The 25632-nt window shown below is 41.8% G+C and overlaps 1 protein-coding gene across 11 annotated transcripts in view; it reads right to left on the bottom strand.

Moving 5' to 3' along the window:
* The window catches only part of TENM1 (teneurin transmembrane protein 1), a 1412425-nt gene that overhangs the window by 65156 nt on the left and 1321637 nt on the right, over window positions 1–25632 (bottom strand). For all 11 annotated transcript variants that reach the window (XM_050964456.1, XM_050964455.1, XM_050964457.1 and 8 more), the window contains 2 exons: window positions 20980–21212; window positions 1560–1714 (listed from right to left, as the gene is read on the bottom strand). In XM_050964456.1, coding sequence (XP_050820413.1) covers window positions 1560–1714; window positions 20980–21212 — 388 coding nt within the window. The remainder of the gene's footprint in view (window positions 1–1559; window positions 1715–20979; window positions 21213–25632) is intronic.

The following is a 25632-nucleotide window of genomic DNA, read 5'->3' on the forward strand; positions in this document are numbered from 1 at the left end:
ATCCAGAGCTAGGAAACGAGGCAGCTAGGGAGCAGATGTTCCGCATGATGTGATTCCCTACAGGCCTTAGAGATATCTGATTTGGTAGCTAGTGCTACACATACACAGCAGGCAGTTGCTATACGTATATCCAAGAAGTAGTTAAGATATGCTCCATGCATTATCAACTCCCTCAAGGTCTCATTCTTGACTGTTACGGTGTAGTCACGGAGATGGTAGACAATAGCATCGTGACTAGGGACATAGGCAGCTGTGGGGAAGGCATGGGTCATCAGAGATTACATGAAGTCCACATGTATCCCAGGACATCCACTAGTTTATCAATATGAACCCCTGCACTTTCTGGGGGAGACGAGAACCAAGTCTTCTCTCTGACAGGACAAGAATAGAACTCTGATTTGGATGTCTGAGTTTTCCACTCCATGCAGGTTTCCCCCCCCCCCAAAGGCTGAATCTGGCCCGTGACCACCATTGTGGCTTCACAGTGAAGCTTGTTATATACAAACAAGGACATTATTCCTGCATTCCTTGTGTGCCTGAATCTCCCTTGACTTCAAGCAATGCAGCATCAGGCCCTCACGGTAAACTGCTACCACTAAAACCCTTGATTGAAATTAGGCACAGCTCAGATCAGGTGAGTTCTCTAAGTATCAGTTGTGGTTTCCAATGGCAAAATATTAAAATACACAGGAAAAAATAAAAAACGAAACCAACCCATTTGACTCTAGATATAATCTCACACATCCCATAATGTAAATGTTTTGAGTCCTTGACTCCCTTTAGTTGTCTGAAGCAGATAAATTTTACTTCATTTTAGAGCCAGCATTGAATAAGCAGAAGCTGGCCTACACCATCTGCCTTTTCGAGTTGCTACCCATTAACTTTGAAAGGCTGGCTGTTTTGTGTATAAAGGTCTGTCTGGTTTTTAAAATAAACCAGATGGGGAAAGTGTCTTTTTGTTCAATTTCTGTTACATTGTCTTTGAATTAAGAATTGAAAAGCGCTTTAAAAATGTATTGAAAAGCTGTAGCTTTTATATCTTTTAGTTGCTATTTTGTTAGTTCTTCCAGCAACCATCCACAACGTTCCACAGCAGAGATCTGGACAGCAACAATATATCATTTTTTTTCTCTGTTAAGTGATGCAAGCACATCAGTGTCAGAAAGCTGGGCTAAAGGAAGGTTCTCAAAACTTCTATACAGATACTAATATCACCTGCTTTTAAGGGACACACCTAAAAGTAGTGTGTAACTTTTTAAAGCAATCAGTGTAGAATTGTATATATTATTAGTATAAGCACCTGTACATACACATAATACATATGTGGGCCACTTGGTAAAGTCACATGCATACTTTTTCTATTTATATTAGATATCTTAGATTTATATTAATGATTTAAATGTAAGCTTTATACACTATCAAATATCACTACTGCTTTAAAAACATGTCTGAAATTTTGCGCCATCCAGTGTTAACTGATTAACTGGGCACCCTTACATAGTTACCCATTTCCACAATGTGCTGAATGGTAACAATGCGTGAAAATCAGTGGTGTCTACCTGAGTGATGTCCATTCCGGAGTCACAGCTCAGTGGCTGTGTTGATGTAAGACCATTTGAACCTATTACTGTTGTGATCACACCACTTTCATCAATCTTCCGAATCATGGTACCATCAACAAAGTAAATGAATCCATACTTATCCACAGTGATACCTGTTGGTAGAGTAAAGAAAGCATTAGTACTTAAACTTATTATACTTAAATTATTTCTTCATCTGTGTTCATGCCAATTTCTCAGATTACGATAATCAGATTTTGGAAAAATAAAATTTACTTTCCACAAAATAATATAACCTTTTTATTTCAGATGTCAGCCTTCCTTACACAAACCCCACACCAAAGGGTCCCCATCCAGAGCACTGAGTGTCCTTGACATATATTAAAAAACAGAAGACTATAGGGGATACAGAATAGAAATAGATCAAAACAGCAGCACTTCTTCCTACCATACGTATATCTAGATTTATGATCTTTATCATTTGTCTTCATTTCACTCACTTTGGACAATCATAATTTATTGTATGCATTATAGGGGCACTTGGCAGGCCCAGTTAAGCTCATGACCCCAGTTGTTCTAGGTGCAGTACATACACAAAGTAGGAGACAATTCCTGCCTTGAAACAGTACAATCTAAACAGACCAGACAGTCAAAGGATGAGAGAAAAGCAGCATTATTAGCCCCATTTAACAGATGGGGGACTGAGGCATAGAGATTCTTTCACAAGATCATAGAGAGCTCTGTGGCAGAGCTGGGAATTGAGCCCAGATCTACTCAGTCCTAATCCATCAAATTTTTCACACAACCATCCTTTCTTCAATGGCAATGTCTCAGGGTTTCCAAAACAGCCAGAAATATAAGCTGTTCTTTGACTGAAAATGTTAAAACTGTCACACAAAATACTTCTAATCATATCACTTCTCATATTATCTGATTTGGGAAATCCCTGTCTCCTGAAAATCTCAATATTTTGTTTAAACAATTTAATGTCTTACTTTTAACCTTACCATAACTTTATAGCATCTATTATACACATTCAAGACGTTTTTAAAAATGAATTTATTTCATGCTACATGGGAAGGAAAGTCTGAAGATTTGAACACACGAGTCAGACAGTGGCTTACATGCCTCATAATTTTGTCCTCTGAATTTAGCGTGACTCAAGACGGTTTGGGTGGGATCCACTAAGGAACTTAGGTGTTGCAGTTCTGAGCGTCACAGCACCTAACTTTTAGGTGCTTAAAAACAATCACAGGAAGAACATTGCAATCTACAAAGATGAGTTAGGTGTCTAGGCTCTCTTACACTGAATGGGAAGAAACTGGCACCTAAGAAAGCTATCCTTAAAGGCCAGCATATTAGACTCAGAGTTGCCTCAGCAATCCACAGGAGATGCTGATAAGAGGGGTGTACCTAAACCTGGGATTCAGGGAGATGCATAGGTCTGCTGGTGATTCATGAACAGAAATCCACCACCTGGAGTCAGGCAGCCATAGGCACCTAACACATTCCTACAAGAAATGCCTTAGGTTCCTGCCTTGCTCCACACAAAAACAGTGGCAGCAGGAGCTGGTGCATTTAGCCCAATGGTTAGATCATTCATTTGGGAGCCCCAGGTGCTGCCTCCTCCCCAGAGGGAGAAAGGATTTAAACAGGGGTCTCCCACTCTCTGGGTGCTCTAACCACTGAGCTATGGTATATTCTTATGTGGGGCTCCTCAGTCTCTCCTGCTGAAGCTCTTCTAATGTGGAATAAATAATGAAAGAGTGATTGGCGCAGGGGAACTGGACCTGGGGCATCCCACCCCTCTCCTTCTCTGGCCCAATGACTGTTCCATTGTGAATAAATACTTAATGTGTCATTGGGCCAGAGAGAGAGAGAGAGAGAGAGACTCTATAGGCCAGTTGTATAGGGAGGTGGGAGACTTGGGTCCAGTCTCTCTGCTCCAACTGAGCTTTCATTATTTAGCCACAGGATAATAACTTCAACAAGAGAGACTGAGGGAGCCCTATAACAAAATATCCTAATTTCAAGGATTAAAGCCCCCCACCCGAGAGATGGACGACCCCTGTTCAAATTCTTTCTCCTCCTCTGATGGGGGAGAAGGGGGGAGAAGAGGAAGAAACTGAACTTGGATTTCCCACAGCCCAAGAAAGTGCTCTAGCCACTGGGTTAAAAATTATACAGTGGGAAACCACCTCCTCCAGCTGGATTTTTAACGCGATGCAATCTGGTAGGTGGCCTCTGAGCACGCCTAACAGGTCAGGCCCTGCATGTGATTTAGACAGCCAAATGCCTTTCTTACTCCAGTTTGTGATTCACTCTGGAGCTTAGGGACAGCAGGGGAACAGAGGCATCGGGGCACCTAGAGGAAGGCAGTAGTGCACATACTCAGAGGAAGAAACATAGGCACCTATGGAAATTTTACCCTGAAAACTTAGGTGCAGAGTCTGGGCTGCAAGGAGATGCTGGTTTCTGCCAGTGATACATGAACTGGGGGAAGACAGGTGTTCCTCTGCCTAATTCCCACGTGGGGCCCAATCCAGTAGGTGTGCTCAGAGACCACCTAATACCACACAGCAGGGAAGGTGGCTCTCCCTTTTAACCTTTAGCTCAGTGGTTAGCATACTCACCTGGGATGTAGCAGGCCAGCAGTTCAACTCTCCTTGGGAATGCTCGAGCCACTAGGCTATGGAATATACTGATGTGGGTCTGATCCCCCATTCTCTCCTACTGAAGTTGTTCCACTTTAATTGAATAATGAAATATTAATTGGCCCAGAGAAAGGATTAGAAGCCTAACCACTGGCATAAAGATTATAAAGGAGGTCCTCCTCCTTCACATTGAGTTAGGTGAAGCATTCCTACCTGATTGCGCCCTGCATGAGACTTACGCAGACAAACGCTGGGGCTAGGCAGGACACCTAGAGTGAGACAGCAGCGTGCATGGCCAGAGCAGGAACATAGTTGCCTACGGAATTTTAACTGCAAAATCTTAAACACTGACTTTAGATGCCCACAAGAGTCAGCAGCAGCTGAGGGGGAATTTGGTGCATCACAAGTGACACCTAAAACCGGGACTTAGGCACCTAAGTCCTTTGTGGATCCAGGACTCAGGGCATATATTGAAGACAAGAGGGTTGCATATGGTGCCAATGAGGGAAGAATTTAGCCTTTATAAGCTTTTTTTTTTTTTTTAAATGAAAATGCACAAGAAGGATATTCAGATGCTGGTAGTTAAAGCATGTTTTTACCAGCCACCTGACCGCCTTTGCTGTGGTGTCACTGAAGATAATAAGAGAGCCACTTTTCAAAGCAGAACTGAACATTTGGTTCTTTTAAACAAAAATTTACTTTAGTGTAAGAATGCAGTTACTTCAGTTTTGGGCCACCGAAGACTGTAATCAGGTCAAATCCCCAGGGTTGTCTGAGAATGAATTCACTCTGGTGCACCACTTAGCCCCACATAAGCCTTCAAAACACTGATGAAGTAGGACATAGGTGGTGTGTATAGATCCTGTGACAGCCCTTTGCACTGGGGTGAATCTCAACTTGACTGAATATTTCCATCTGAGTTATAACAATCCACGTAATTTGGGTCTTGCTATTACATAGTATTATTACCATGAAGCATCAGGGTGAATGTTGACACACAACTTATGCAGCCTATTTTTTTTTTTTAAGATATTGAAAAAAATGGAAAGGCCACTACAGCATGAGCCATGCTTCCCCACCTAAATAGCCTCGAGTTTTAACAACCTCTTTCAAACAAGAAAGAAATCTCGTCACAATTGAAGTGTGTTTCCTGTGGGAGTGCATTCCAACCTATTAAAAACAAAGGCAGGATGTGCAAAGTAAATTGCAAAATCTCTTTTGATATGTAACAATGAGCTGCAGCTCTCCTTCCTTACCCTCCCAGTCTGGATATTAATGACTATATAACAAAGTAATTAACATGCAAATTTGACAGCCCTTTCTCCACATATCATTCCCAAGGGAATACAGATGCAAACAAACAAAAAATTATGCACTGGTAAGTTTCTATTTTTGGCAACAAAGTGATAACATTTTTTTGATTGGGTTTTTCAACCAAAATTAACTGAGAGCCAAATTCTGACCCATAATTATGTGTTGGGAGGGTTTGCATAGGTATTTGCTCCTCCATAAACTAGCTTTTCAACAGCTCAACCAATTCTGAAGCTACATTAGCTGGGTATGGAGAGGAAATGGATAATTGTTTTGCGCCCACTCCATAATAAGGACCAGTAGAACAGCTTTGGGGTAGGAAATCTCATATAAATGAAGTTATCCCCATCCACTCCTACACTTTGCAGGTCACATACTTTGACTGTTGTCATAAGGGGCATCCACCTGGAGAGAGAGGGAAAGTGGAGTGGGGATACCTAACCAATAAAAATCACATTGCCTTTAATAACTTAAATGTTTATAACAGAAGATATCTACCTACCTTGTCCAGGTACTTTGTTTTGCACATAAATACATTAATTACAAATATAAATAACTGATTAGACACTTAATTTGTCATATGCAAAGCACAATTACCACAGATGTGTTTTCAACTGTGGAAACTGCATGTAAATATTATGCATATGAATTTTCGTGCATACAGTTCTAAGAATGAGGCTTTGCAGCCTCTGGGGAATCAAGCTAACATTCATTTAATCCACATTTTCCCCATTTAATAGTGAAAATTCAATGCAGGAAATTAGTTCCACTATGAAGCGATTTTCTTGTTTCTTTCACGCTCTAGCCAGCTACTCTACATATATTGTTATTTTGGTAAATACATTATTTCTGGTGGACAAGAACTAGAAAATGTAATGGTGGTGAGAACAATATGGTACACCCTTCCAAAGCTTTTACTTTATATTTTTTGCACATTTTAGAACTTTGCAAATAAGCATGTTACTTTGAATAAAAATTTCTATACTTCTGAAGAATTTGTACATGAAAACATCTTGAAGTACTGGAGAGGACTGATAAAAGAAAGTGTGCTACCTTCTGTTGAAGAGAAACTGAATTTAGAAGGAGTTTGCTATTCTCATAAAACTTTTAACAGGAAGAAGTGAATCAAATTGGTTAATTACCATTTTATGGTTGGTAAAAGGGCAAATTACATGCCATCCATTTCTAAACTTCTAAATGTCTCTGGTGCTGTTAATTAAAGCTGCCATCTAGAAACTACTAAAGCAATTTTATGCAATTAGTTATTTATAAGTTACCATAATACTCTGCTCAAAATATGATTCAAGTGATTTGCAGTCTCTTGCTTTGTGATCTCTGTCATCTTTTCACTTTTAACGCGTTAGAAGCAAATATTCTTTATTAGCTGGAACACTTCTTTCAGTCCCTGGACATGAATGTTGTTGCTCTTTCAACAGATGCATTTAAAGGAAGAGATGAAATAACAAAACGTGAAGTGCCAATTCTGGAAGTAACAAAAATGTCTTTTCTCCAACTTGAGCTGTAATAATCAGACTCAGATTTACTCTGGCTATCAGAAAAATGAGTTTCTATTTCTCTTGCATTTTAATTAGGACAGGATTAGACTTGGGAAAACTTGCTTTTCAAGTAAGATCAAATAAAAAAAAACCCCACATGTTCTCCATGACTGCCAAGTTCCTGAAATTGGAGATATTGGAAAATGATTGGAGAAGAAAAATGTAACTTAAGAATGCTATATTGGGACTAAAGGATATTGAATGAAATAAGAGGTTACTCACCTTGTGCAGTAACTGAGATTCTTCGAAATGTGTGTCCCTGTGGTTGCTCCACTTCAGGCGTCAGTGCATCACGGTGCTGTTGAGCGGAGATTTATAGTAGCAGTGTCCGCATGGGGCGTGTGTGCACAGTATGTGTCTCATACTGCTGTTGGTGCTGCGACTGGAGCAAGCATGACCCAAGTCCTCCAGTTCCTTCTCTACCGCAGAGTCCCCATTGCGAACTCTGAAGTAGAGAGGAGGCGGGCAGGTAGTGGAGCACCCACAGGGACACACATCTTGAAGGACCTCAGGTACCGCACACAGTGAGTAATCTTCTCTTCTTCGAGTACTGTCCTTGTGGGTGCTCCACTTCAGGTGACTGTAGAACAGTGTCCCTCAGAAGGCAGGAGGGACTTTGAGTTTGTTTGAGTCATGGAGGTTAGACTCAATATGACATCAGCCCTGGAGTCATGAGTGATTGCATAGTACTCAGTAAATGTGTGGACGGAGGCCCAGGTGGCTGCCTTACAAATCTCTAGTATTGGAACATTGTGTAGAAACACTATTGAGGTTGAAACAGATTGTGTAGAATGCGCTCTAATGTATGGTAACACTGTTGAATACATATGGAGATCCATTTAGACCAGAGGTCTCAAACTCAAATGACCATGAGGGCCACATGAGGACTAGTGTATTGGCCCGAGGGCCGCATCACTGACACCCCCCCTCGCTGCCCCTGGCCCCGCCCCACTCCACCCCTTCCATGGGGCCCTGCCCCTATCCTGTCTCTTCTCCACCTCCTCCTCCAAGCGGTTTTAATAAAATATATACACTCAGTAAAGCCCTCCACTGCACTGGGCTCACCACCACTCCACTCCTGCTCTGCCTCTTCCGGGGATGCCCAGTTTGTAGAAATTTTGGTGGTGCCCAGAACCTGCCCCCTCAAACTCCACCCCCACCTGCTTAAGGCTCTGAGAGGGAGTTTGGATGGGGGAGGGGGTCTGGGGTGCAAGCTCTGGGATGGAGTTTGGGTGCTGGGTCCAGGGTCCAGGCTGGGGCGGGGGGGGGGTGCACACTCTGAGATGGAGTTTGGGGATAGGAGGGGGTGCAGGGGTGAGGGCTGTGGGGCTGGGGATGAGGGATTTGGGGCTTGGGGCATTGGAGAGGCTTAGGACTAGGGCAGAAGCGCAGGGGAAGGGCACCCTTCCCTGGCCTTAGTGGAGAGGGGCACTAGGACCCTGTGGCAGCAGGTGATGTCGGAAACCAGCAGAGCGGAGAGGAGCCAGTATGAGCTGCAGGCTCTGGGCGGTGAGAGGGCAGCAAGTGAGCCCAGGGGACATTTGGAGGAGGTGCTTGGGGGCGGCAGGCAGGGCCAGGGGAGAGACCCAGCCCCAAACATTGGGGAGCAGCGTGCATGGAGCTTAGCTGCCACATAAAATAACTCGGGGAGGGCAGGGGTGAGGGAAGTTTGGCAGCGACAGGAAGTAACTGCGGGGGGCACAGGAGCTTGGTGGGCCACAAGAAAGAGCTCTGCGGGCTGCCCGTGGGCCGCATGTTTGAGACCCCTGGATTTAGACAATCTCTGTGGATATTGCGCAGCCTTTCGAATGCTCGAAGTAGAAATGAAAATTCTAGGAGATTTCCAGAAAAGTTTGGCCATTTTAAGTTAAATGCTAGCACACACCTATCATCCAACGTATGCAAGACGGCTTCTGTTGGAGTACTGTGAGGCTTAGGATAGAACGTAGGAAGATGGACTGGTTGATTCATATAAAAGGCTGATGTTACTTTTGGTAGGAATTTTGGGTATAGACATAGTGTGACCTTGTCTTTGAAGAATATTGTATAAGGAGGATCGGCTATGAACGCCCCTATCTCACTCACCGTCTGGCGGAAGAAACAGCGATCAGAAAAGCCATTTCTATGGATAAATTCAGCAGGGAGCAGGTGGCTAACAATTTGAAAGGTGGTCTGGGCAAGGCATTTCTACACCAGATTGAGGTCCCAGGCCGGGATAAGCTGGCGAACTTCTAAGTAAATGTTCTGGAGATCCATAAGGCAGCATTTCGTAGTTGGATGTGCAAAGATAGAGGTCCCGTCAATCACATGATGGAATGCAGTAATGGCTGCAAGGTGGACTTTGATCGAGCTCATTGCTAAACCCGGGCATTTCAGCTCCAGCAAGTATTCCAGCACTAATGGTAGCGGTGCTGTGAAGGCCATCAAGTATTTTTCTTGACACCAGGAGGAGGAGAATCTCTTCCATTTTTGAAGGAAATATTACATGTGGTCACTTTCCTGCTGTTTTGTAAGATGTGTTTAACTTGTTCTGAGCAGGCTAGTTCATCATAATGGAACCATACAGGGGCCAAGCATGTAGGTGGAGTATTCCAGATTCGAGTGAAGAGTGTGACGGTTATGCTAAGATAGCAGATCCGGACGATGAGGGAGAGCTTGCAGGGTGCATATCGCCAAGCACATCAGGTACAGGTACCATGCTTGTCTGGCCAAGTCGGGACTATGAGGATAAACTTGGCCCTGTCTGTTCATATCTTGTGTATCACATGTGATATCAGTGGAATGGGTGGGAATGTGTATATGAGCTGTGCATCCCATTTGATGAGAAAGGCATCCCCCAGTCCCAGTCCTGCTCTCAAGTAGAACTTTGCACATCTGCGGTTCTTTGTGGATGTGAACAAGTTGATGAGGAGAATGCCCCACTGGTGGAAAATGGATAGCAAAACTCTTCCGTTCATCTCCCATTCATGGTTTAGAGAGAAATACCTGCTGAGCATGTCCGTCATCACAATCTGACAGCCGGGCAGGTAGGAGGCTGAAATGTCTATGTTGTGGTGTTTGCACCAATTCCATAGTTTCATGGCTTCAGTACATAGCGAGTGTGAATGGGTGCCTCCTTGGTGACTGATGTAAAACAAGCATGCAGTGTTGTTGGTCATGATGTGAATGGATTTGTTCTTTATATAAGGTCAGAAGTGTCTGCAAGCATTGCAGCCCACGCTTAGCTCTAGCAGACTGATGTGTAACAGAGTCTCCACATGAGACCATCTGCCTTGAATCATGTGCTGATGCATATGGGCACCCCAGGCTATTAGTGAAGCATCTGCGGTGATTACTATTGATGGAGGTTCCTGTTAGAATGGGATGCCCATGCAAACATTTTCTGGTTTTGTCCATCAGTGCAGAGAGTCCAGGACATGGAGTGGTACTGTGAATCGTCTGTGCAGGCGGTGCTTGCTGGGCATGTTTACTGTGCTCAGCCAGCTCTGTAGGCTCAACATATGTAGTCTTGTGTGTCACACCACGAACATTGTGGCTGCCATGTGTCCTAGAAGTTGTAGGATAGTACGAGTCGGTATTTAGGGGCTGACTTGTATCTTTTAAGATAAGGTTTGTTAGGATTGTGAATCTGGTCAGGGGTAGGGACTCCTTGGCTTCTGTGGCATCTAGATGTGTTCCAATAAAGTCCAGTTGTTGGACTGGGATTAGAATGGATTTTCATTTGATTATCTGTAGTCCTAGATCCCTGAATAGTGTGAAAGTGGTTTGGACTGTGTCCATTGTTTCTTGTTGAGTTGGTCCTTTGATAAGGCAATTGTCCAGGTAAGGGAAGATCATTACTCCCTGTTTGTGTACATGTGCCACAACTATTGCTAGAGTTTTGGAGAAAACTTTTGGAGCAGTAGATAGGCTGAATGGTAGTACTCTGTACTGAAAGTGTTTGTGTCCTACTGTGAATCGCAGGTATCTTCTGAGAGCGGGATGAATGGTGATATATAAATAAGCATCTTGGAGGTCAAGGGCCCCCTGTTGCAGCACTGGAAGAATCATGCCCAGTGTGACCACTTTGAACTTTTGGGAGTGTACAAACTTGTAGAGCTTCCTGAGGTCTAAGATAGGTCTCCATCCCCCATTCTTCTTCTGGATCAAGAAATAAGGGGAGTAAAATCCCTTCCCCCTGTATTGTGAAGGCACTTGTTCCATGGCACCTAGTTGTAGAAGAAAACTGACTTCTTTTCATAACTAGTGCTCATGAGAAGGGTCCCTGAAGAGGGACAGGGAGGGGAGGGCAGGTGGGTAGGTGGTCAAGAAGTGTAGGGGATGGTATATCCTGATCAGATTATTTCTAAAACCCATTGGTCCGATGTTATCGAGGCCCAGATGTGATAGAAAGGGTGAAGGCAATGACCAAAACATGGAAACAGATTGGGCATAGGCACTGCTTGGTGAAGAAGGTTGTTCAAAACCCTTGACCAAATCTTCAAAATTGTGGTTTAGGAGGAGTCAATTGGGAAGTTGGTGCTTGGGATTGAGGTGTTCTCTGTTCTTTAAGTGGTCTCTGGGTCTCTGGTAAGGCTGGTATCTTCTTCACTTTGCAGGTGGGGTATAAATCCCTAGGGTACACAGGGTTGCCTGAAAATCCTTCATTGAGTGGAGCACTTCATCAGTGTTCTTCAAGAAAAGCTTTTCTCGATCAAAGGGTAGATCTTCTACCTTTGTCTGCAGTTCTTTATGGATGTCCAAGGCCTGCAGCCGGGATGCCCGGGGCATCACTATGGCCATGGCTGTGGTTCTGGCTGCCGTGGCTGCGATGTCTTCAGATGCTTGGAAGGCTGTTTTAGCTATGAGCTCACGGATGATGGCCTGAAATTGTGACTGTTTCTCCTTGGAAAGCTCTGCTGTGAAAGAGCTACATTTCCTATAGCTACTGTAATCGTATTTTGCCAAAAAGGCAGAATTGTAAGGTGCCTGAAGAATAAACTCTGCAGCTGAACAGATCAAGTCTCTTGTGTTCTTCATCCTGTGGTATTGACTTAAACTGGGTTTGTTTGCCGCGTTGGTTCACGGCATCGACTACCAAGGAGTTGGGGGGCAGATGTGCAAAGAGGAAGTCTTACCCTTTTGCAGGGACATAATACTTTCTGTCCTCCCTTTTGCACATTGGTGGGATTGAGGCTGGTGTCTGCAAGACTGTCTCTGCTGGTTCCAAGATGGCATCACTGATGGGGAGAGCGATATTGGAAGTAGATGATGGTTGTAATATTTGTACCAGCTTGTGCTAGTTCATCTGGCTTAGATCCTGGCTTAGAGTTATTGAAACTGTTTGAAATCATCCAGTGAAGTAGGCCGTGGTGGCATAATCGCCTCATCTGGGGAGGAGGAAGAATTGTGTGCAGGAGATGTAGCCTCCCAGTCTGTGTCCATTTCTGTGTCATTCCCAATGTCCTGAGCTTCCCTGGGCTGCAGGGTGGGAGATGCTGGATTAGACCATAGTTTGCCTTTATGAGCCATGGGTGTCCTGGAGCATGGACCTTGGGAAGTTGCCCAGGGTTCCCAATGTGCCCATTGCATGGGGAAGGCCATTGGCAGGTAAATTCACGGTGGTCTGCACCATGGCTGAGCCATCCGGTTGTAACGATAACATGGCCCCACATGGCTGCTAGGTGGTTAGTGTTCTTTTGGTGAGGAATGCTACGGTGAGAAAGTGCCTTGTTCCTGCACCTCATCATCATCTTCACTAGACAAGTGTGCCGTTTCATGAGAGCTGCTGGGATCTCCTCTATAGCCCATGGGGGAGCCCTCGGTACCACGTATTGGGGAGTGTGGTGCTGATGATATCATCAAGTCTCTGGTGCAGCAGAGACTGTCGCTGCTGATGTCGGTACTGTCAGTGCCACGGAGTCTGCTCTCGTCGGTGCCAGCACTGGTGCTGACCAATGCTGCATCTGTTTGGTTGGGGCAATTGGTGCCGACTTGGTTTTCTCCACCGGGGATGACTGTGCTGTCGGTGCTAGGGGCGGAGGCCATGGGTGATGGGTAGGAGAGGCTGGGGGAGGCTGAGACTCCCCAAAAATGCCAGGCGTGGCCCCACCCACACTCTGCTCCCCTGGCCCCGCTTCAGCAGTGCCGCTGGGCTCCAAGGGCTGGGTCCACATCATCCACCTTCCTGGGGCTGTGGTGGTGCCGCACGCTGTCCCTCCCAGTGGGAGGGAGGCTGCAGTGACACCACTGCGCGCTCTCTCCCTCAGCACTCTGGGGTTGTGGGGAGCTGTAGCAACACCACCATGCTGGGGGATCTGAGGTAGTACCGTGCACTCTCCCTTCCAGAGAAACTGAAACAAAACAAACAAACAAAAACCAAACACATAGACACTATATGCAGGGCTTTATTAATATCCTGATTGTCAGCACAAGGTGAACTCAAACACAAAATGGGTAAGTAGCCAGTGCTATATTTTGCAACCAACAGCACCTTCTGATAAATGCACTTCCAGAAGTCAAGAAAGCTGAAATGCTTTGACCAGGCTATACTTCTCCATCAGGGTTTGCAGACTGAATGGGACCTGTGCTTCTATATCACTTAGGTGCTTTTAAAAATCCCATCCTTCAGTGCCTAAAGGTGGGCTAAGGCATCTAACTTTAGGCTCCTGTTTTAAAAAAAATTGTCGTGTGTATAAAAAATGTTTGCAACGACTTTGTTAATGTATTGAAAGTTTAAATAAATTAATTGTTAACACTGAAGCAATTTTGTTTTCAAATAACAGATTTTATACTTCAGAGCAGTTTTTAATAAAAATACAATTTTAGTCCTGATGCTGAAAACATTGATGTATATGTTTAAGTTTAAGCACATGAATACTCCCACTGAAAACAATGTGACTATTCATATGAGAGAAGTTATATCCCTGCTTAAGTGTTTGCAGGATCAGGGCCTTAATTTCAATTTTTTTTGGTTCCTTATGGCAGTTTTGTAAAATTCAAGTAACATGTCTACCTAGTAGTGGCATTTTAGGAAATCTAGTTTACTTCAAATTTTAAACTAAAGTTGCAATACCATACATTTTTAAATTAGTTTTAAAAAGTCTCAACCTGATTTAAATCAATTATTTTATCTTAAAAAGCCCCATGACAAATGATTAAAAATATAAAATAAATTGTTCTACCCTGTGTTGCACTTTTATAATGTATTTCATCTGAGATCATCAAGCTGCTTTACAAATATTAATTAACTAAGGCCCAGATTTGTAAAGGTAATTAGGCATTGTTCCACTCAGCATTTCAAGGCCTAATCCATTTAAGAGCCTAAGGGTATGTCTACACTGCAATGTAAGCCTAGGGCTAAGAGAACTCAAGTTAGCAGACTTTGAGTTTGTTAACCTAGGGTTTGAGCATCTACACTCATCTGTAAAGCCAGGTTAGGAACTGTTGAATCCTGGATACCAAGCTGGGGCTCCAGTGCCTACACTGCACTGTAAGTCCAACCAGCCCTATCCCAGACTTCCTAGCGCCCTCCCAAAATGTGGCCACTCTAGCCTTTTGTTCGTCATGCAGTGGAGAGAAACTTGGCTGTCCACCAAACTTGACTTTCTAGAGGAAAAAGAAAACCAGCCTATGAGAATTGGAATACTTTTGGCAGACTCTCAGAGCACAGTGGGGCTGCATCTACACTGCAAAGCAATCGGGCTTGAACCCTGGATTCCAGCCTGATTCAGGCTTGGACCCTCTACGCCCATTGGGTCCTGGGACCCTGGGTTAGCATGATTTGTGTGTAGACGGAAGTAGGGTTAGGCTTGAGCCTGATTCTGAATCCTGGGCTTACACTGCAGTGTAGACATGCCCTTAGTCAATTCTGAAAATAAGACTTAGGCTCCTAAGTCACTTGGTCCTAGAAATGCTAATGGAGCAATGTCTAAATAACTTTAAAATCTGGGCCTAATCCTCCTGTGAAGTGTTTTTTTTTATTAGTTCTATTTTACAGATGGGATACCGTAGGAAAAGAGAAGTTATATGACTTGACTAGGTATACACAATGAATCTGCAACTGCTAATCACCAACCCTATTTCTTAAACCAAAGATATTATGAAAAAAAATCTAGTACTTAGTGACGCTCAAGAAAGTGGAATTAAGACAATTATTAATAAAATAATCTTGTTTACTTTCTTCTTTATTTTCAATATCTACTTCTTTAATAAATGTGTTCAGTTCATTACAGATTTTATGTTATGACCCCACCTTGTATCATTGCACATTCTGTTTACGTACCTCATCGTCTATTACGTTACTCATTAGCTTGAGTTCTCTGCAGTATTAAAGAAAGTTGCAGTAAAATTAATATATTGAAGTTCAAGTTTTAACTACATCAACCACGCATGTTTAAAAGCATGTTACAAAGTCATTTCAAACTCACATACAATACTAAGGATTAATGCTCAGTCAACCTCTTTGCTAACTTCCCTCCCTTCCCCCCGACCTATTATATTGAAATTCTGATGAACAAAGCTGAAAATGTTTTCTATTAGCTGTAAAATAAAAGTTGGGAAAACTAGATCAAATCAAAGAATTGACTGTAGTGACAAGCCAAAGAGCATCACTCTGAAATTTCATTGTTGGCATTCATCATTCTATTTTTTCCACAAATGGACATCTAAATATAATCACCTTTAGGTAATGATACTGAGGGAAATGAAATAGAAGAGTTTTAGAAGCTGCTGCAGGCTCCTGAATTATGTAATAAGCTTTCTTTTTGTTTATTTGAACAATTATCATCAAATACTTTATAAGCGCTTGCATGTCAGAAGCACTATATTAGAAAAGTCAATACAAGTATTAAGAAAACCAAAAAGTTAAATAATCTCTGAAACAGCTTTCAACTAGTGCAAATAAACAAACAAAAAATAGTGCTTTTGTGCTTTTATATTCCTACACATTCCAGGATTTTAAAGAGTATGTTGACACTGGGGGTGGAAACTGTAAATTCCAGCTTGAGGGGACATGCCCACGCTAGCTGTGATCAAACTAGCAAGCTAAAAAGAGTGGTGCGAGGGACTAGCCCCCCGAGTATGTATGCAGCCAACACACTAGGCACATACTCAGGGCAATCCTCCGCCTCGCCTCAAGCCACTGCAGCTATAATATTTTTAGCACATTATCTCAATTAGAGCTAACATAGGTATGTATTTAGGTCTGAAACAAGGTTTGAAGGGAGCAGCTGACAAAAGTCCACAGGTAAGCACAAAAAGGTGACCTTAACCAGAGGGCTAGATGTTGGGGATGACATGGAAAATTACAATAGGGTCATAGGAATAACAAGAGGGATGTTAGTGGAGTAACCTGCTCAGTATCTTAAGAGGTCTATACACAAATGCAAGGAGTATAGGGAACAAACCGAAAGAACTAGAAGTATTAGTACATCAACTAAATTATGACTTAATTGGTGTTACAGATACCTGGTGGAATAAGTCTCATAATTGGAATATTGATAAAGAGGGGTATAGCTTGTTCAGGGAGGACAAGCAAGGTAAGAAAGGGAGGAGGTGCTGCATCATACATCAAGAATACATACACTTGTTCTGATGTCCAGAAAGAGGTGAGAGGCAAACCAGTTAAGGTTTCTGGGTACACATAATGGGGTAAAAAATAGGGGTGACACCATGGTATGGGTCTACTACAGATCACCAAATAGCAAAGAGGGATGATGAGGCATTTCTAGAACAAACAACAGAAATATCCAAACACAAGACATGGTAGTAACAGGGTCTTTAATCACCCAGAAACCTGTTGAAAAAGTAATACAGAAAACCACAAAATTTCCAGTAAGTTCTTGGAACGTACTGGGAGCAACTTTTTGTTTTAGAAAGTGGAGAAAGTAACCAGGATGGCTGTTTTACACTTGATTCTGACCAACAGAGAGGAACTGGTAGCAAATCTGAGGGTGGAAGGCAATTTGAGTGTAAGGGTTAATTTCATAATTCTAAAGACAGGAAGGAGGGGAAGCAGCAGGATAAAGACAAAAGACTTCAAAAAAGAAGACTTTAACAAACTCGGAGAACTGGTAGGTAAGGTCTCATGGAAAGAAAATCTAAGGGAAAAAGGAGTTAAGGAGACCTGGCAGTTTAACAAGGAGACAATATTAAAAGCACAACTGCAAACTATCCTGATATGAAAGAATGAAAGAAAGAAGAGTAAGACGCCAATTTGTCTTGATCAGGAGTATTTAAGTGACCTGAAAATAAAAAAGGAATCCTACAAAAAGTGGAAACATGGAAGAACTGCTATTGAGGAATACAAAAGAATAATATAAGCATGGGGGTGCAAAATCAGACAGACTAAGGCTCAAAATAAGTTACTCGTAGCAAGGGACATAAAATGTAACAAGAAGAGTTTATTTAAATATATTAGGAGCAAGAGAAAGATGAAAAAAAGTGGAAGAAGATGGAAGAGCTAAAAGCTGACAACATCAAGAAGGCTGAGATGTTTAATATCTATTTTGCTCCAGCCCTCACTAAAAAGATTAATTGTGACCAGATATCCAACACAATTAATACTAGCAACAAGAGGGAAGGAACAAAAGCCAACAAGAAGGAGATATTCACCCACAAAAGCGTATGCTCCAATACTTCTGTTAGTCTATAAGATGCCACAGGACTCTTTATCGCCTTTTATTTATATAGATTACTTGTATTTAGGTCAGCAGGGCCTGATGAAGTTCACACTTAGGGTACTTAAGGAATTAGCTGAAGCAATCTCAGAACCATTAGTGATTATCTTTGAAATTTCACGGAGGATGGATGAGGTCCCAGAAGACTGGAGAAGGGCAAACATAGTACCTATCTTTAAAAAGGGGAATGCAGATGTCCAGGGAATTATAGACTAGTCAGCCTAACTTCAATACCTGGAAAGATACTGGAATTAATTATTAAACAATCATCTTGTAAACACCTAGAGGATAACAGGGTGATAAGAAATAAGTAGCATGGATTTGTCAAAAATAAATCATGCCAAATCAAACTAATATCTGCCTTTGACAAGGTTACTAGCCTAATGGATAGCGGAGAAGTAGTAAAGGTGATATTTCTTGATTTTACTAATGCTTTTGACCCAGTCCCACATGACATTCTCATAAGCAAACTAGAGAAATGCAGTCTAGATGAAAATTACTATAAGGTGGGGGCACAACTGGTTGAAAGATGGTACTCAAAAAGCAGTTATCAATGGTTTGCTGTCAAACTGGGAGGGCATATCTAGTTGGGCATATTTTCATTATTGACTTGGTTAATGGAGTGAAGAGTTTGCTTATAAAATCTGAAGAGGACACTGAGCTGGGAGGACATGCAAGCACTCTGGAGGACAGGATCAGAATTCAAAATGACCTTGACAAATTACAGAATTGATCTGAATTCAACAAAATTAAATTCAATAAAGACAAGTGCAAAGTACGACACTTGAGAAGGAAAAATCAAATGCACAACTACAAAATGAGGAATAACTGGTTAGGTGGTAGTACCGTTGAAAAAGATCTGGGCGTTACAGTGGATCACAAATTGAATATATGTCAACAATGTGATGCAGATGCAAAAAAGGCTAATATTCTAGAGTGTTAACAGGAGTGTTGTATGCAAGACATGGGAGATAAATGTCTCACTCTATTTGGCATGGGTGAGGCCTCAGCTAGAGAACTGTGTGCAATTCTGGGTGCCACACTTTAGGAAAGATGTGGACAAACTGGAGAGAGTCTAGAGGAGCACAACAAAAATTATAAAAGGTTTAGAAAATATGGTGAAAAAATGAGTATGTTTAGTTTTGAGAAAAGAAGACTACCAGGGAATCTGATAACAGTCTTCAAATATGTTAAGGGATGTTATGAAGAGGATTGTGATAAGTTGTTCTCCATGTTCACTGACGGTTGAACAAGATGCAATGGGTTTAATCTGCAGCAAGGGAGATTTAGATTAGACATTAGGGAAAACTTTCTAACTATAAGAATAGTTAAACTCTGGAATAGGCTTCCAAGAACAGTGGTGCAACCTCCATCATTGGAGGTTTTTAAGAACAGGCTGGACAAACACTTGTTGGGGTGGTCTAGGTTTACTTGGCCCTTCTTCAGCATGGGGGGTTGGATTTGATGACTTCTTGAGGTCCCTTCCAGCCCTACATTTCTCTGATTCTACTCTCAAGCTGGAATTTACATTCTTGGAGAGATTATGGTAGCTGCTGTTTTAATGAGTTAATATAGCATTATTTATTAATTTATTTATTAATTATTATTAAACATGCATATTGCAGAAGTGGCTGAAGGTTGGGGCTCCAGCATGTGAGGCACTGTACTTCTACATGGAAAATGACTGCCCATACCTCAAAGAATTTACAAACTGAAATATAAGACTAAATAGGTGGTTGAGACAAACAAACAGGTGGGATGGGGGAACCAAGGTTATAAAAATAATAGCATGCGCCTAATTCAGAGCCAATCAGGAACTGTAATCAGAATTCACCACTTGCCTTGCCATTATTAGGTTGCAGTTTATTATATGCATTTTGTTCATTTTTTTTTTGCTGGCTGCTCCGTGACTCATGAACAGCATTTTCAGTGTCAATCAGCAGTTTATAAATCAGGTGTTAACAACAACAAAATTCATTTCCCCTTATAACTTTAACCTTGTATTTAGAAAGCCAAATATATAACTGTCATGTAAGAAATTTCCATCAACATATTTCCTCTGTAAGTAAACAACACAGAACAGCAGATTGTATTCTAATTAGATATAATCAATCATGGCCAGCAATAATACATTGACTGGTATGTTTCCTTCTATTTTTAGAGTTGATTCAGCATATTAATTAGCCGTCTGAAGATTAATATTTATTTGTACTTACCTCGCACTTACCTTCCATCACTGAAGACATGTTAAGTCACTCTGGCTATAGCTACAATATGTTACTAAATAAGTCTTAAAACAGGGTTCACTGCTTGCCTTGGAAATACATTTTAATTTTCTACTGATCTACAGCTTTCCCTTATTAGCTCAGACAAAAAAAATCCAACTTTACCTTATTAGATCTATTCATTAGGAATTTGCAGGGTGCTAAGAGGAATGAACAAATAGCAGCTCAGTTAGGGCTCTGTCTTGCTGGGGGCTGAGTACCACTCATTCCAACTGACTTCAGTAGAAGCTGGAATAGCATTCAATAGAATAGAGCTCAGCTCCTTGCAGGATCTAGCCCTTATGCTGTGTTTTACAGTAGTTTTAAGGCACAGTGCAAGCAGATTGGATTTTAGTGCTATTGATGGTTCAAGGCTTTGTGCATATCAAGTCCCTGGCAATACAATATTTACTTTGGACAAAAAGCTGCATCAAACTTATTATTTTACTCATAACAAGTGAGACGTTCATAAGGTGCAGTTAATGAGATTGGGCAAAGTAGTGATTTCCAAATAAGCACTAATCGTGATGGATCTCAGTTTGAAGTACATTGATGCCTTGTGTCTTCCTTAATGTGTATGCCTAAACTTCATTAACATTACTAGAATTTACTTGTATGCATCAAGTGACAAATTGGCCCTTCCATCTATAATGTTTGCCTGAAAGTTTAGAATAATATAATTTAAATTTACTGTATGGCTGAGTGATAGTTAAATAAAAACATCACCAAATGAGGAAAGAGAATATTTCAATTATGTCAAGCACAACTAGAATTAAACTTTGTGAACTGTTTATTCAGATTGATTGTGATACTGACAAAGGAAAAGTTAACTTTCTCCAATCATGATGCATGGTTGGAGGATTATATGTCACTTTAAATCCAATTTCATATAGCCAGCTTCATCTGAGTTTCACTGTAATTAAGAAAAAAAAAGCTCAACACAATTAAGATAAACACTAAATATATTGTTTCCCTACCTCTAGGACTGTTGAGTGAAGCTTCTGATGCCCTCCCACCATCTCCACAGTGACTCTGATCAAACGGAAGGCACTGTTCACCTGTCCCTGCCAGCACATCATAGTTCTTTGTCAAATCCTTTGTTTCACTGAGAGATTTCACTTTGTAGACTCTCCTGGTGTTGGTATCTGACAAGTAAAGGGATTCTGACACTGGGTCCACAGCCAGGTAGTACTTGTGAGCTGGACTTGTGCTAAGACAAAGAAGAGCAAAGTCACAAAATTAATTTGTTCATCTTTCTCCCTCTGTGTAGTATTTACTTTCAGTGGCATAAGCCGTACTTTCATATGTGCGGTACATGTTATTACTTTCAGCATTCAAAAACAAATCTACTACTTGCATGAAGCAGCAGGGTGCACCATGGACTATTCCGGGTGAGCACAAATATCCACTTCAGATTATTTTTAACCTTATTTAATCATTAAGAAAGACCATGATGTGAAATGTGGTGCATTAATTCATTCCTAGTACGTTTTCAGGAGCAAGGCGGAAGGCCAAGTACCATTAATGTAACTAGGCATGAATTAAAGCACCATAATTCATTAACTGGATTGCCTTACTGCAATTATGAAACATTATTTTAAAATATTTATATATGCTAATTAAGTGATGAGGCTCAAATTCTAATTGGCGAACTGGGCTGCATCTCATTAGCCAATCAGATTGTTTATTTTCTTTCTGACTGCTTTATGATCCATGTCAGTTTGGAGAGAGGATGGCAAGTAGCGCAGACAATGGCCCTAATCCTGCTAAGGTTGCAGGCATCCTGCAAACATCAGCTAACACTGGTCCTGGTCACAAGAAGGGATCAGTGTGGACAGGCTCTGAAGCCTAGGCAGAGGGTCACTGAAATCAAGGTGACTCAGTGCAGGCATGATTAGGACCATCGTTAGCCAACATCTGTAGAAGTTCCAAGCACTGCGAGAGACACAGAATGGATTTTTTACCACCAGAAATGGTTTCCTAAGGTACTTCTGGGAAACAGACTGACTTATAACACAGCAATGCTCTCTTTGGAGGGAGAAGGTAATTTCTGTCTTTACAGAGTCAGAGAGTTTAAGGTTGGAAGGGACCATCAGATCATAGTCTGATCTCCTGCACCTCACAGGTCACAGAACCCCACCTAGTTACCTGTACTGAGACCAATATTCTGTATCAGACTAAAGCAGCAGTTTTCAACTTTTTCATTTGTGGACCCCTAAAAAGTTTCAAATGGAGGTGCGGACCCCTTTGGAAATCTTAGACATAGTTTGCAGACCTCCAGAGATCTGCAGACCACAGGTTGAAAACCACTGGACTAAAATATTACAGCTCTCAGGAGACTAAACTATTGTGTTCCACAGGCAGAGAACAAGGTCCCTGCAATGGCAGGGAATTGATTTGTTGACATTAGCAAGCAATCCATACTGCAGAGGAACGCAAAACTCCCCACAAGGTCATGACAATATGACCTGGGGGAAAATTCCTTCCTGACCCTGAGCATGTGAGAAAGACCCACCAGTCAAGCATCTGAGAAGGAGAATTCTCTCTACTGCTTCCAATGTTTCTGGAACATGCCTCAAGGCCAGTCTGTGGTTTTCTGTTTCAATACACCATATTTAAAATTCTTACTGAAATACACTCTTTGTTAAAATATTCAACTGTCTGTTGTTTAAAGAAACTGTGGAAAAAAATCATACTTCTTTCAGAAAAATGTTTTAGTACTTTTGTTACAGTGAACACTTGAGATTAATGTAATGGAAAGAGATGAGAAAAAGATGAGTTAATCTATTTTTTTTCAGTCTGTTTCTGGTGCATTTGACAATGCTTTGTGTACAACCAGTTTCCCCTGTCTGTGTGGGTCTTACACAACGGGAAAGAGAAAAAAACAATATAAAGAAAATGTAATTTAAAATCACCACATTTGGCAGGTATTCCAGGGCACGTGTAGCGCCTGAAGGTACTTTTAATGTCCGCCTGCCCTTTTTTTGTATACTGATTAGATTTTAAGTTGAGGGAGTCACTTTAAATATGAAACCTTTGACTGACTGAGGGAGATAACTAGGTTTTATTGACCATTTATTAGATAGTCCTACATCACTGGGCAATGTTACAGATCAGTGGAAAAGTATGTTATGAACTATATTGGTAATGGGTATGAACAGATACATATTCTTTGCTCCATTTCTTCTATTTTATTAGTCTATTTGGTGCTCTGTGTAACTTTGTACATTGCTGCAACTCCTCTAGTAGAGGGTCAGTTAAAATATCTTATTTCCACTGGTGAAAGATTATAAAAAGCCTGCGACATAAGTTTGATAGTTAAAGCCTGATCCTGCAAGGTGCTTAGAACCCTCAACTCCCACTGACATCTTAAGGAATCGAGTACTCAACACCTCACAGGATCAGGACATAAATCAGGATAGTATAATCCTGATCATAAGCTTCTATGAAAAGGAGAAGGAGGCATGGAGAGAAAGATACTGACAGACTGAATGGAAGGATGTGAGATATGGAGAAAGGACGGCATCTGTCACATGCCATCCTTTCCTTCATTCTTCTGTCCTCTCCTCAAGGGGAAATTACATGTGGACTGGGTTTATTTTAAAAAGTGGAACAACACTGTTGGGATCATGGCACGTACACAGAGCGTGATTCCATGAGCTTGAGTAACTTCAGGTTTTGGATATATTTTGTTTGTTTCACTTGAAAACATTTCAGTTAAAAAAGATTGATATTCTTAATCTGGGAGAAAGTTTTTTGACTGTGCGTGGTCAGGATGGTCCTGTTTGTTTTCTCAGCATTCTGTAATCAGGATCTAACATCTGGTAATAAAGCTGTTTATTCTCTCTCCACTTCCCTACAACCCTTGGATATGCTAACCCACCTCAAAATGGCCACAACCCTGCTCTCCCTCTGCATGAATTTGAAGAGCTGGCTGAGCATCCTCAGGCAGGATGTAGCATGAGACCTTCCCCAGTGCTCCGGGGAATTCCAGGAGCTCAATCTGTGGTGGCCTGACTGCACACTGCAGTTTACTCAGGCTGTCCCAAAGGGGATAGTTAGTGGTTGCTCCTGCTTATGCTCTTTAGCAGTCTGGAAACATTCTGCATTTCTGTGTCCTCCCTAGGAAGAAAACCTAGTGTCCACCCACACCCTTTCCTAATGTACATTGGCAGTGGCTTTTAAAGCCACAATAAAGCTGTGCACAGTCAGGACTGTAAACAGACTTTCCATACCCTCATTGCCTGTCTATTATCTCCAAGTGATGCCCTCCAGTTTACCACAAATCACTTCACTTAAGCTAGTCAGAATAATATAGCTTTGCAAACAGGCAATTAATACTTACAATTAATACCCAACAACACGTTAGTGGGAAGCAGTTTGACACGTGACTTAATGTAACTAAGGTTTAAGCCTATCCAAAGAAGCTAGTGTATTTTGTTCTAGTGCACTGGTATTTAGAAAAATAATCTGAGAAAGAGAAATAAAAATTAAAACCCTGATTAATGCCATTTTGTTGACAATTGTCATTCCAGAGTGAACAAATTCAATTTTCCTCTTTTCAACTTCATAAAATTTGAAGAACGTTGACAGGTTTAATACATAACAAATGGAAACAATCATTAAAACAAACTGTGGAGATGCATGCAATTAGCCAGAAATTGTCCCTTTAATATCTTTCTATTAAGTTTTTGTTGTAAAACGCCTGAAAGATTATATCTTTGATAAGGATGGTGGCAAACAAACTATCATATTCAATAATATGATTGTGGCTAAAACCTAATAACAATGATTGTCATGTCGACCCTTAAAACATACCATTTTTAAATAATTTTTTTGGATTTGGTTCAGTCTACTACAGTACTCTCCCTACTATGCCATGCAATCATCAAAATGGGGTGCATCAATCCTGGTTTATTTACCTGCTTTTTAAAATAACACATCAGGAGGCTGAAGAGCATGTTTCTAGGGAAAGCAACCTGATGCTCAGCAGCTCTCTGTTCTTCCTAATCTTTTGTAGGTTATTTCTAGGGCCTTTAGAAATTGTCCCAGCTGCCTTAGACACACAAGGGAAGTAAGGGCCTCACATGATCAATACTCAACAAAGACTCTACGTGTGGTGAGGAGAGCAAGGCCTACTTGCCCAGTGTGTCTTGCTGCAAGCACGTGGATGGAGGGAATCGGAAGAGCCCTTGTCCGCCCTTCCCTTCTCCCCCTCAGCTACTTGCTGGCTGGTATAGATGACTGGGCGCAGTGGGGACTAAAATGCTCCATGAGAAAGAGGGAAGTAACTTGCTTCCTCTGCAGAACAAAGGAGAAGCAGGGGGAAGAGTGTAACTCACCAAGGGCAGGTCTACACTGCAGTAAGAGATGTGTCTGCAGCACGCATAGCCATAGTGAGCTAGCTTTGATTTAGCTAGCTCACACAGCAGCAGCAGTGAAGTCATGGGAGCATGGGAGGAGCGTGTACCCTGTGTAAAAGTTCAAGTTGCCAGCCTGTGCTGTCATCTATGTTGCTGTGGCTTCACTGCTATCCGAGCTAACCAGACCGAAGCTAACTCAGGTATATCTACGTGTGCTGCAGTCACACCGCTGATTGCAGTGTAGTCCTATCCTCAGGGCTGCTCATG

Source organism: Gopherus flavomarginatus, chromosome 8 (genome assembly GCF_025201925.1).
Source record: "Gopherus flavomarginatus isolate rGopFla2 chromosome 8, rGopFla2.mat.asm, whole genome shotgun sequence".
Lineage (NCBI taxonomy): Eukaryota > Metazoa > Chordata > Testudines > Testudinidae > Gopherus > Gopherus flavomarginatus.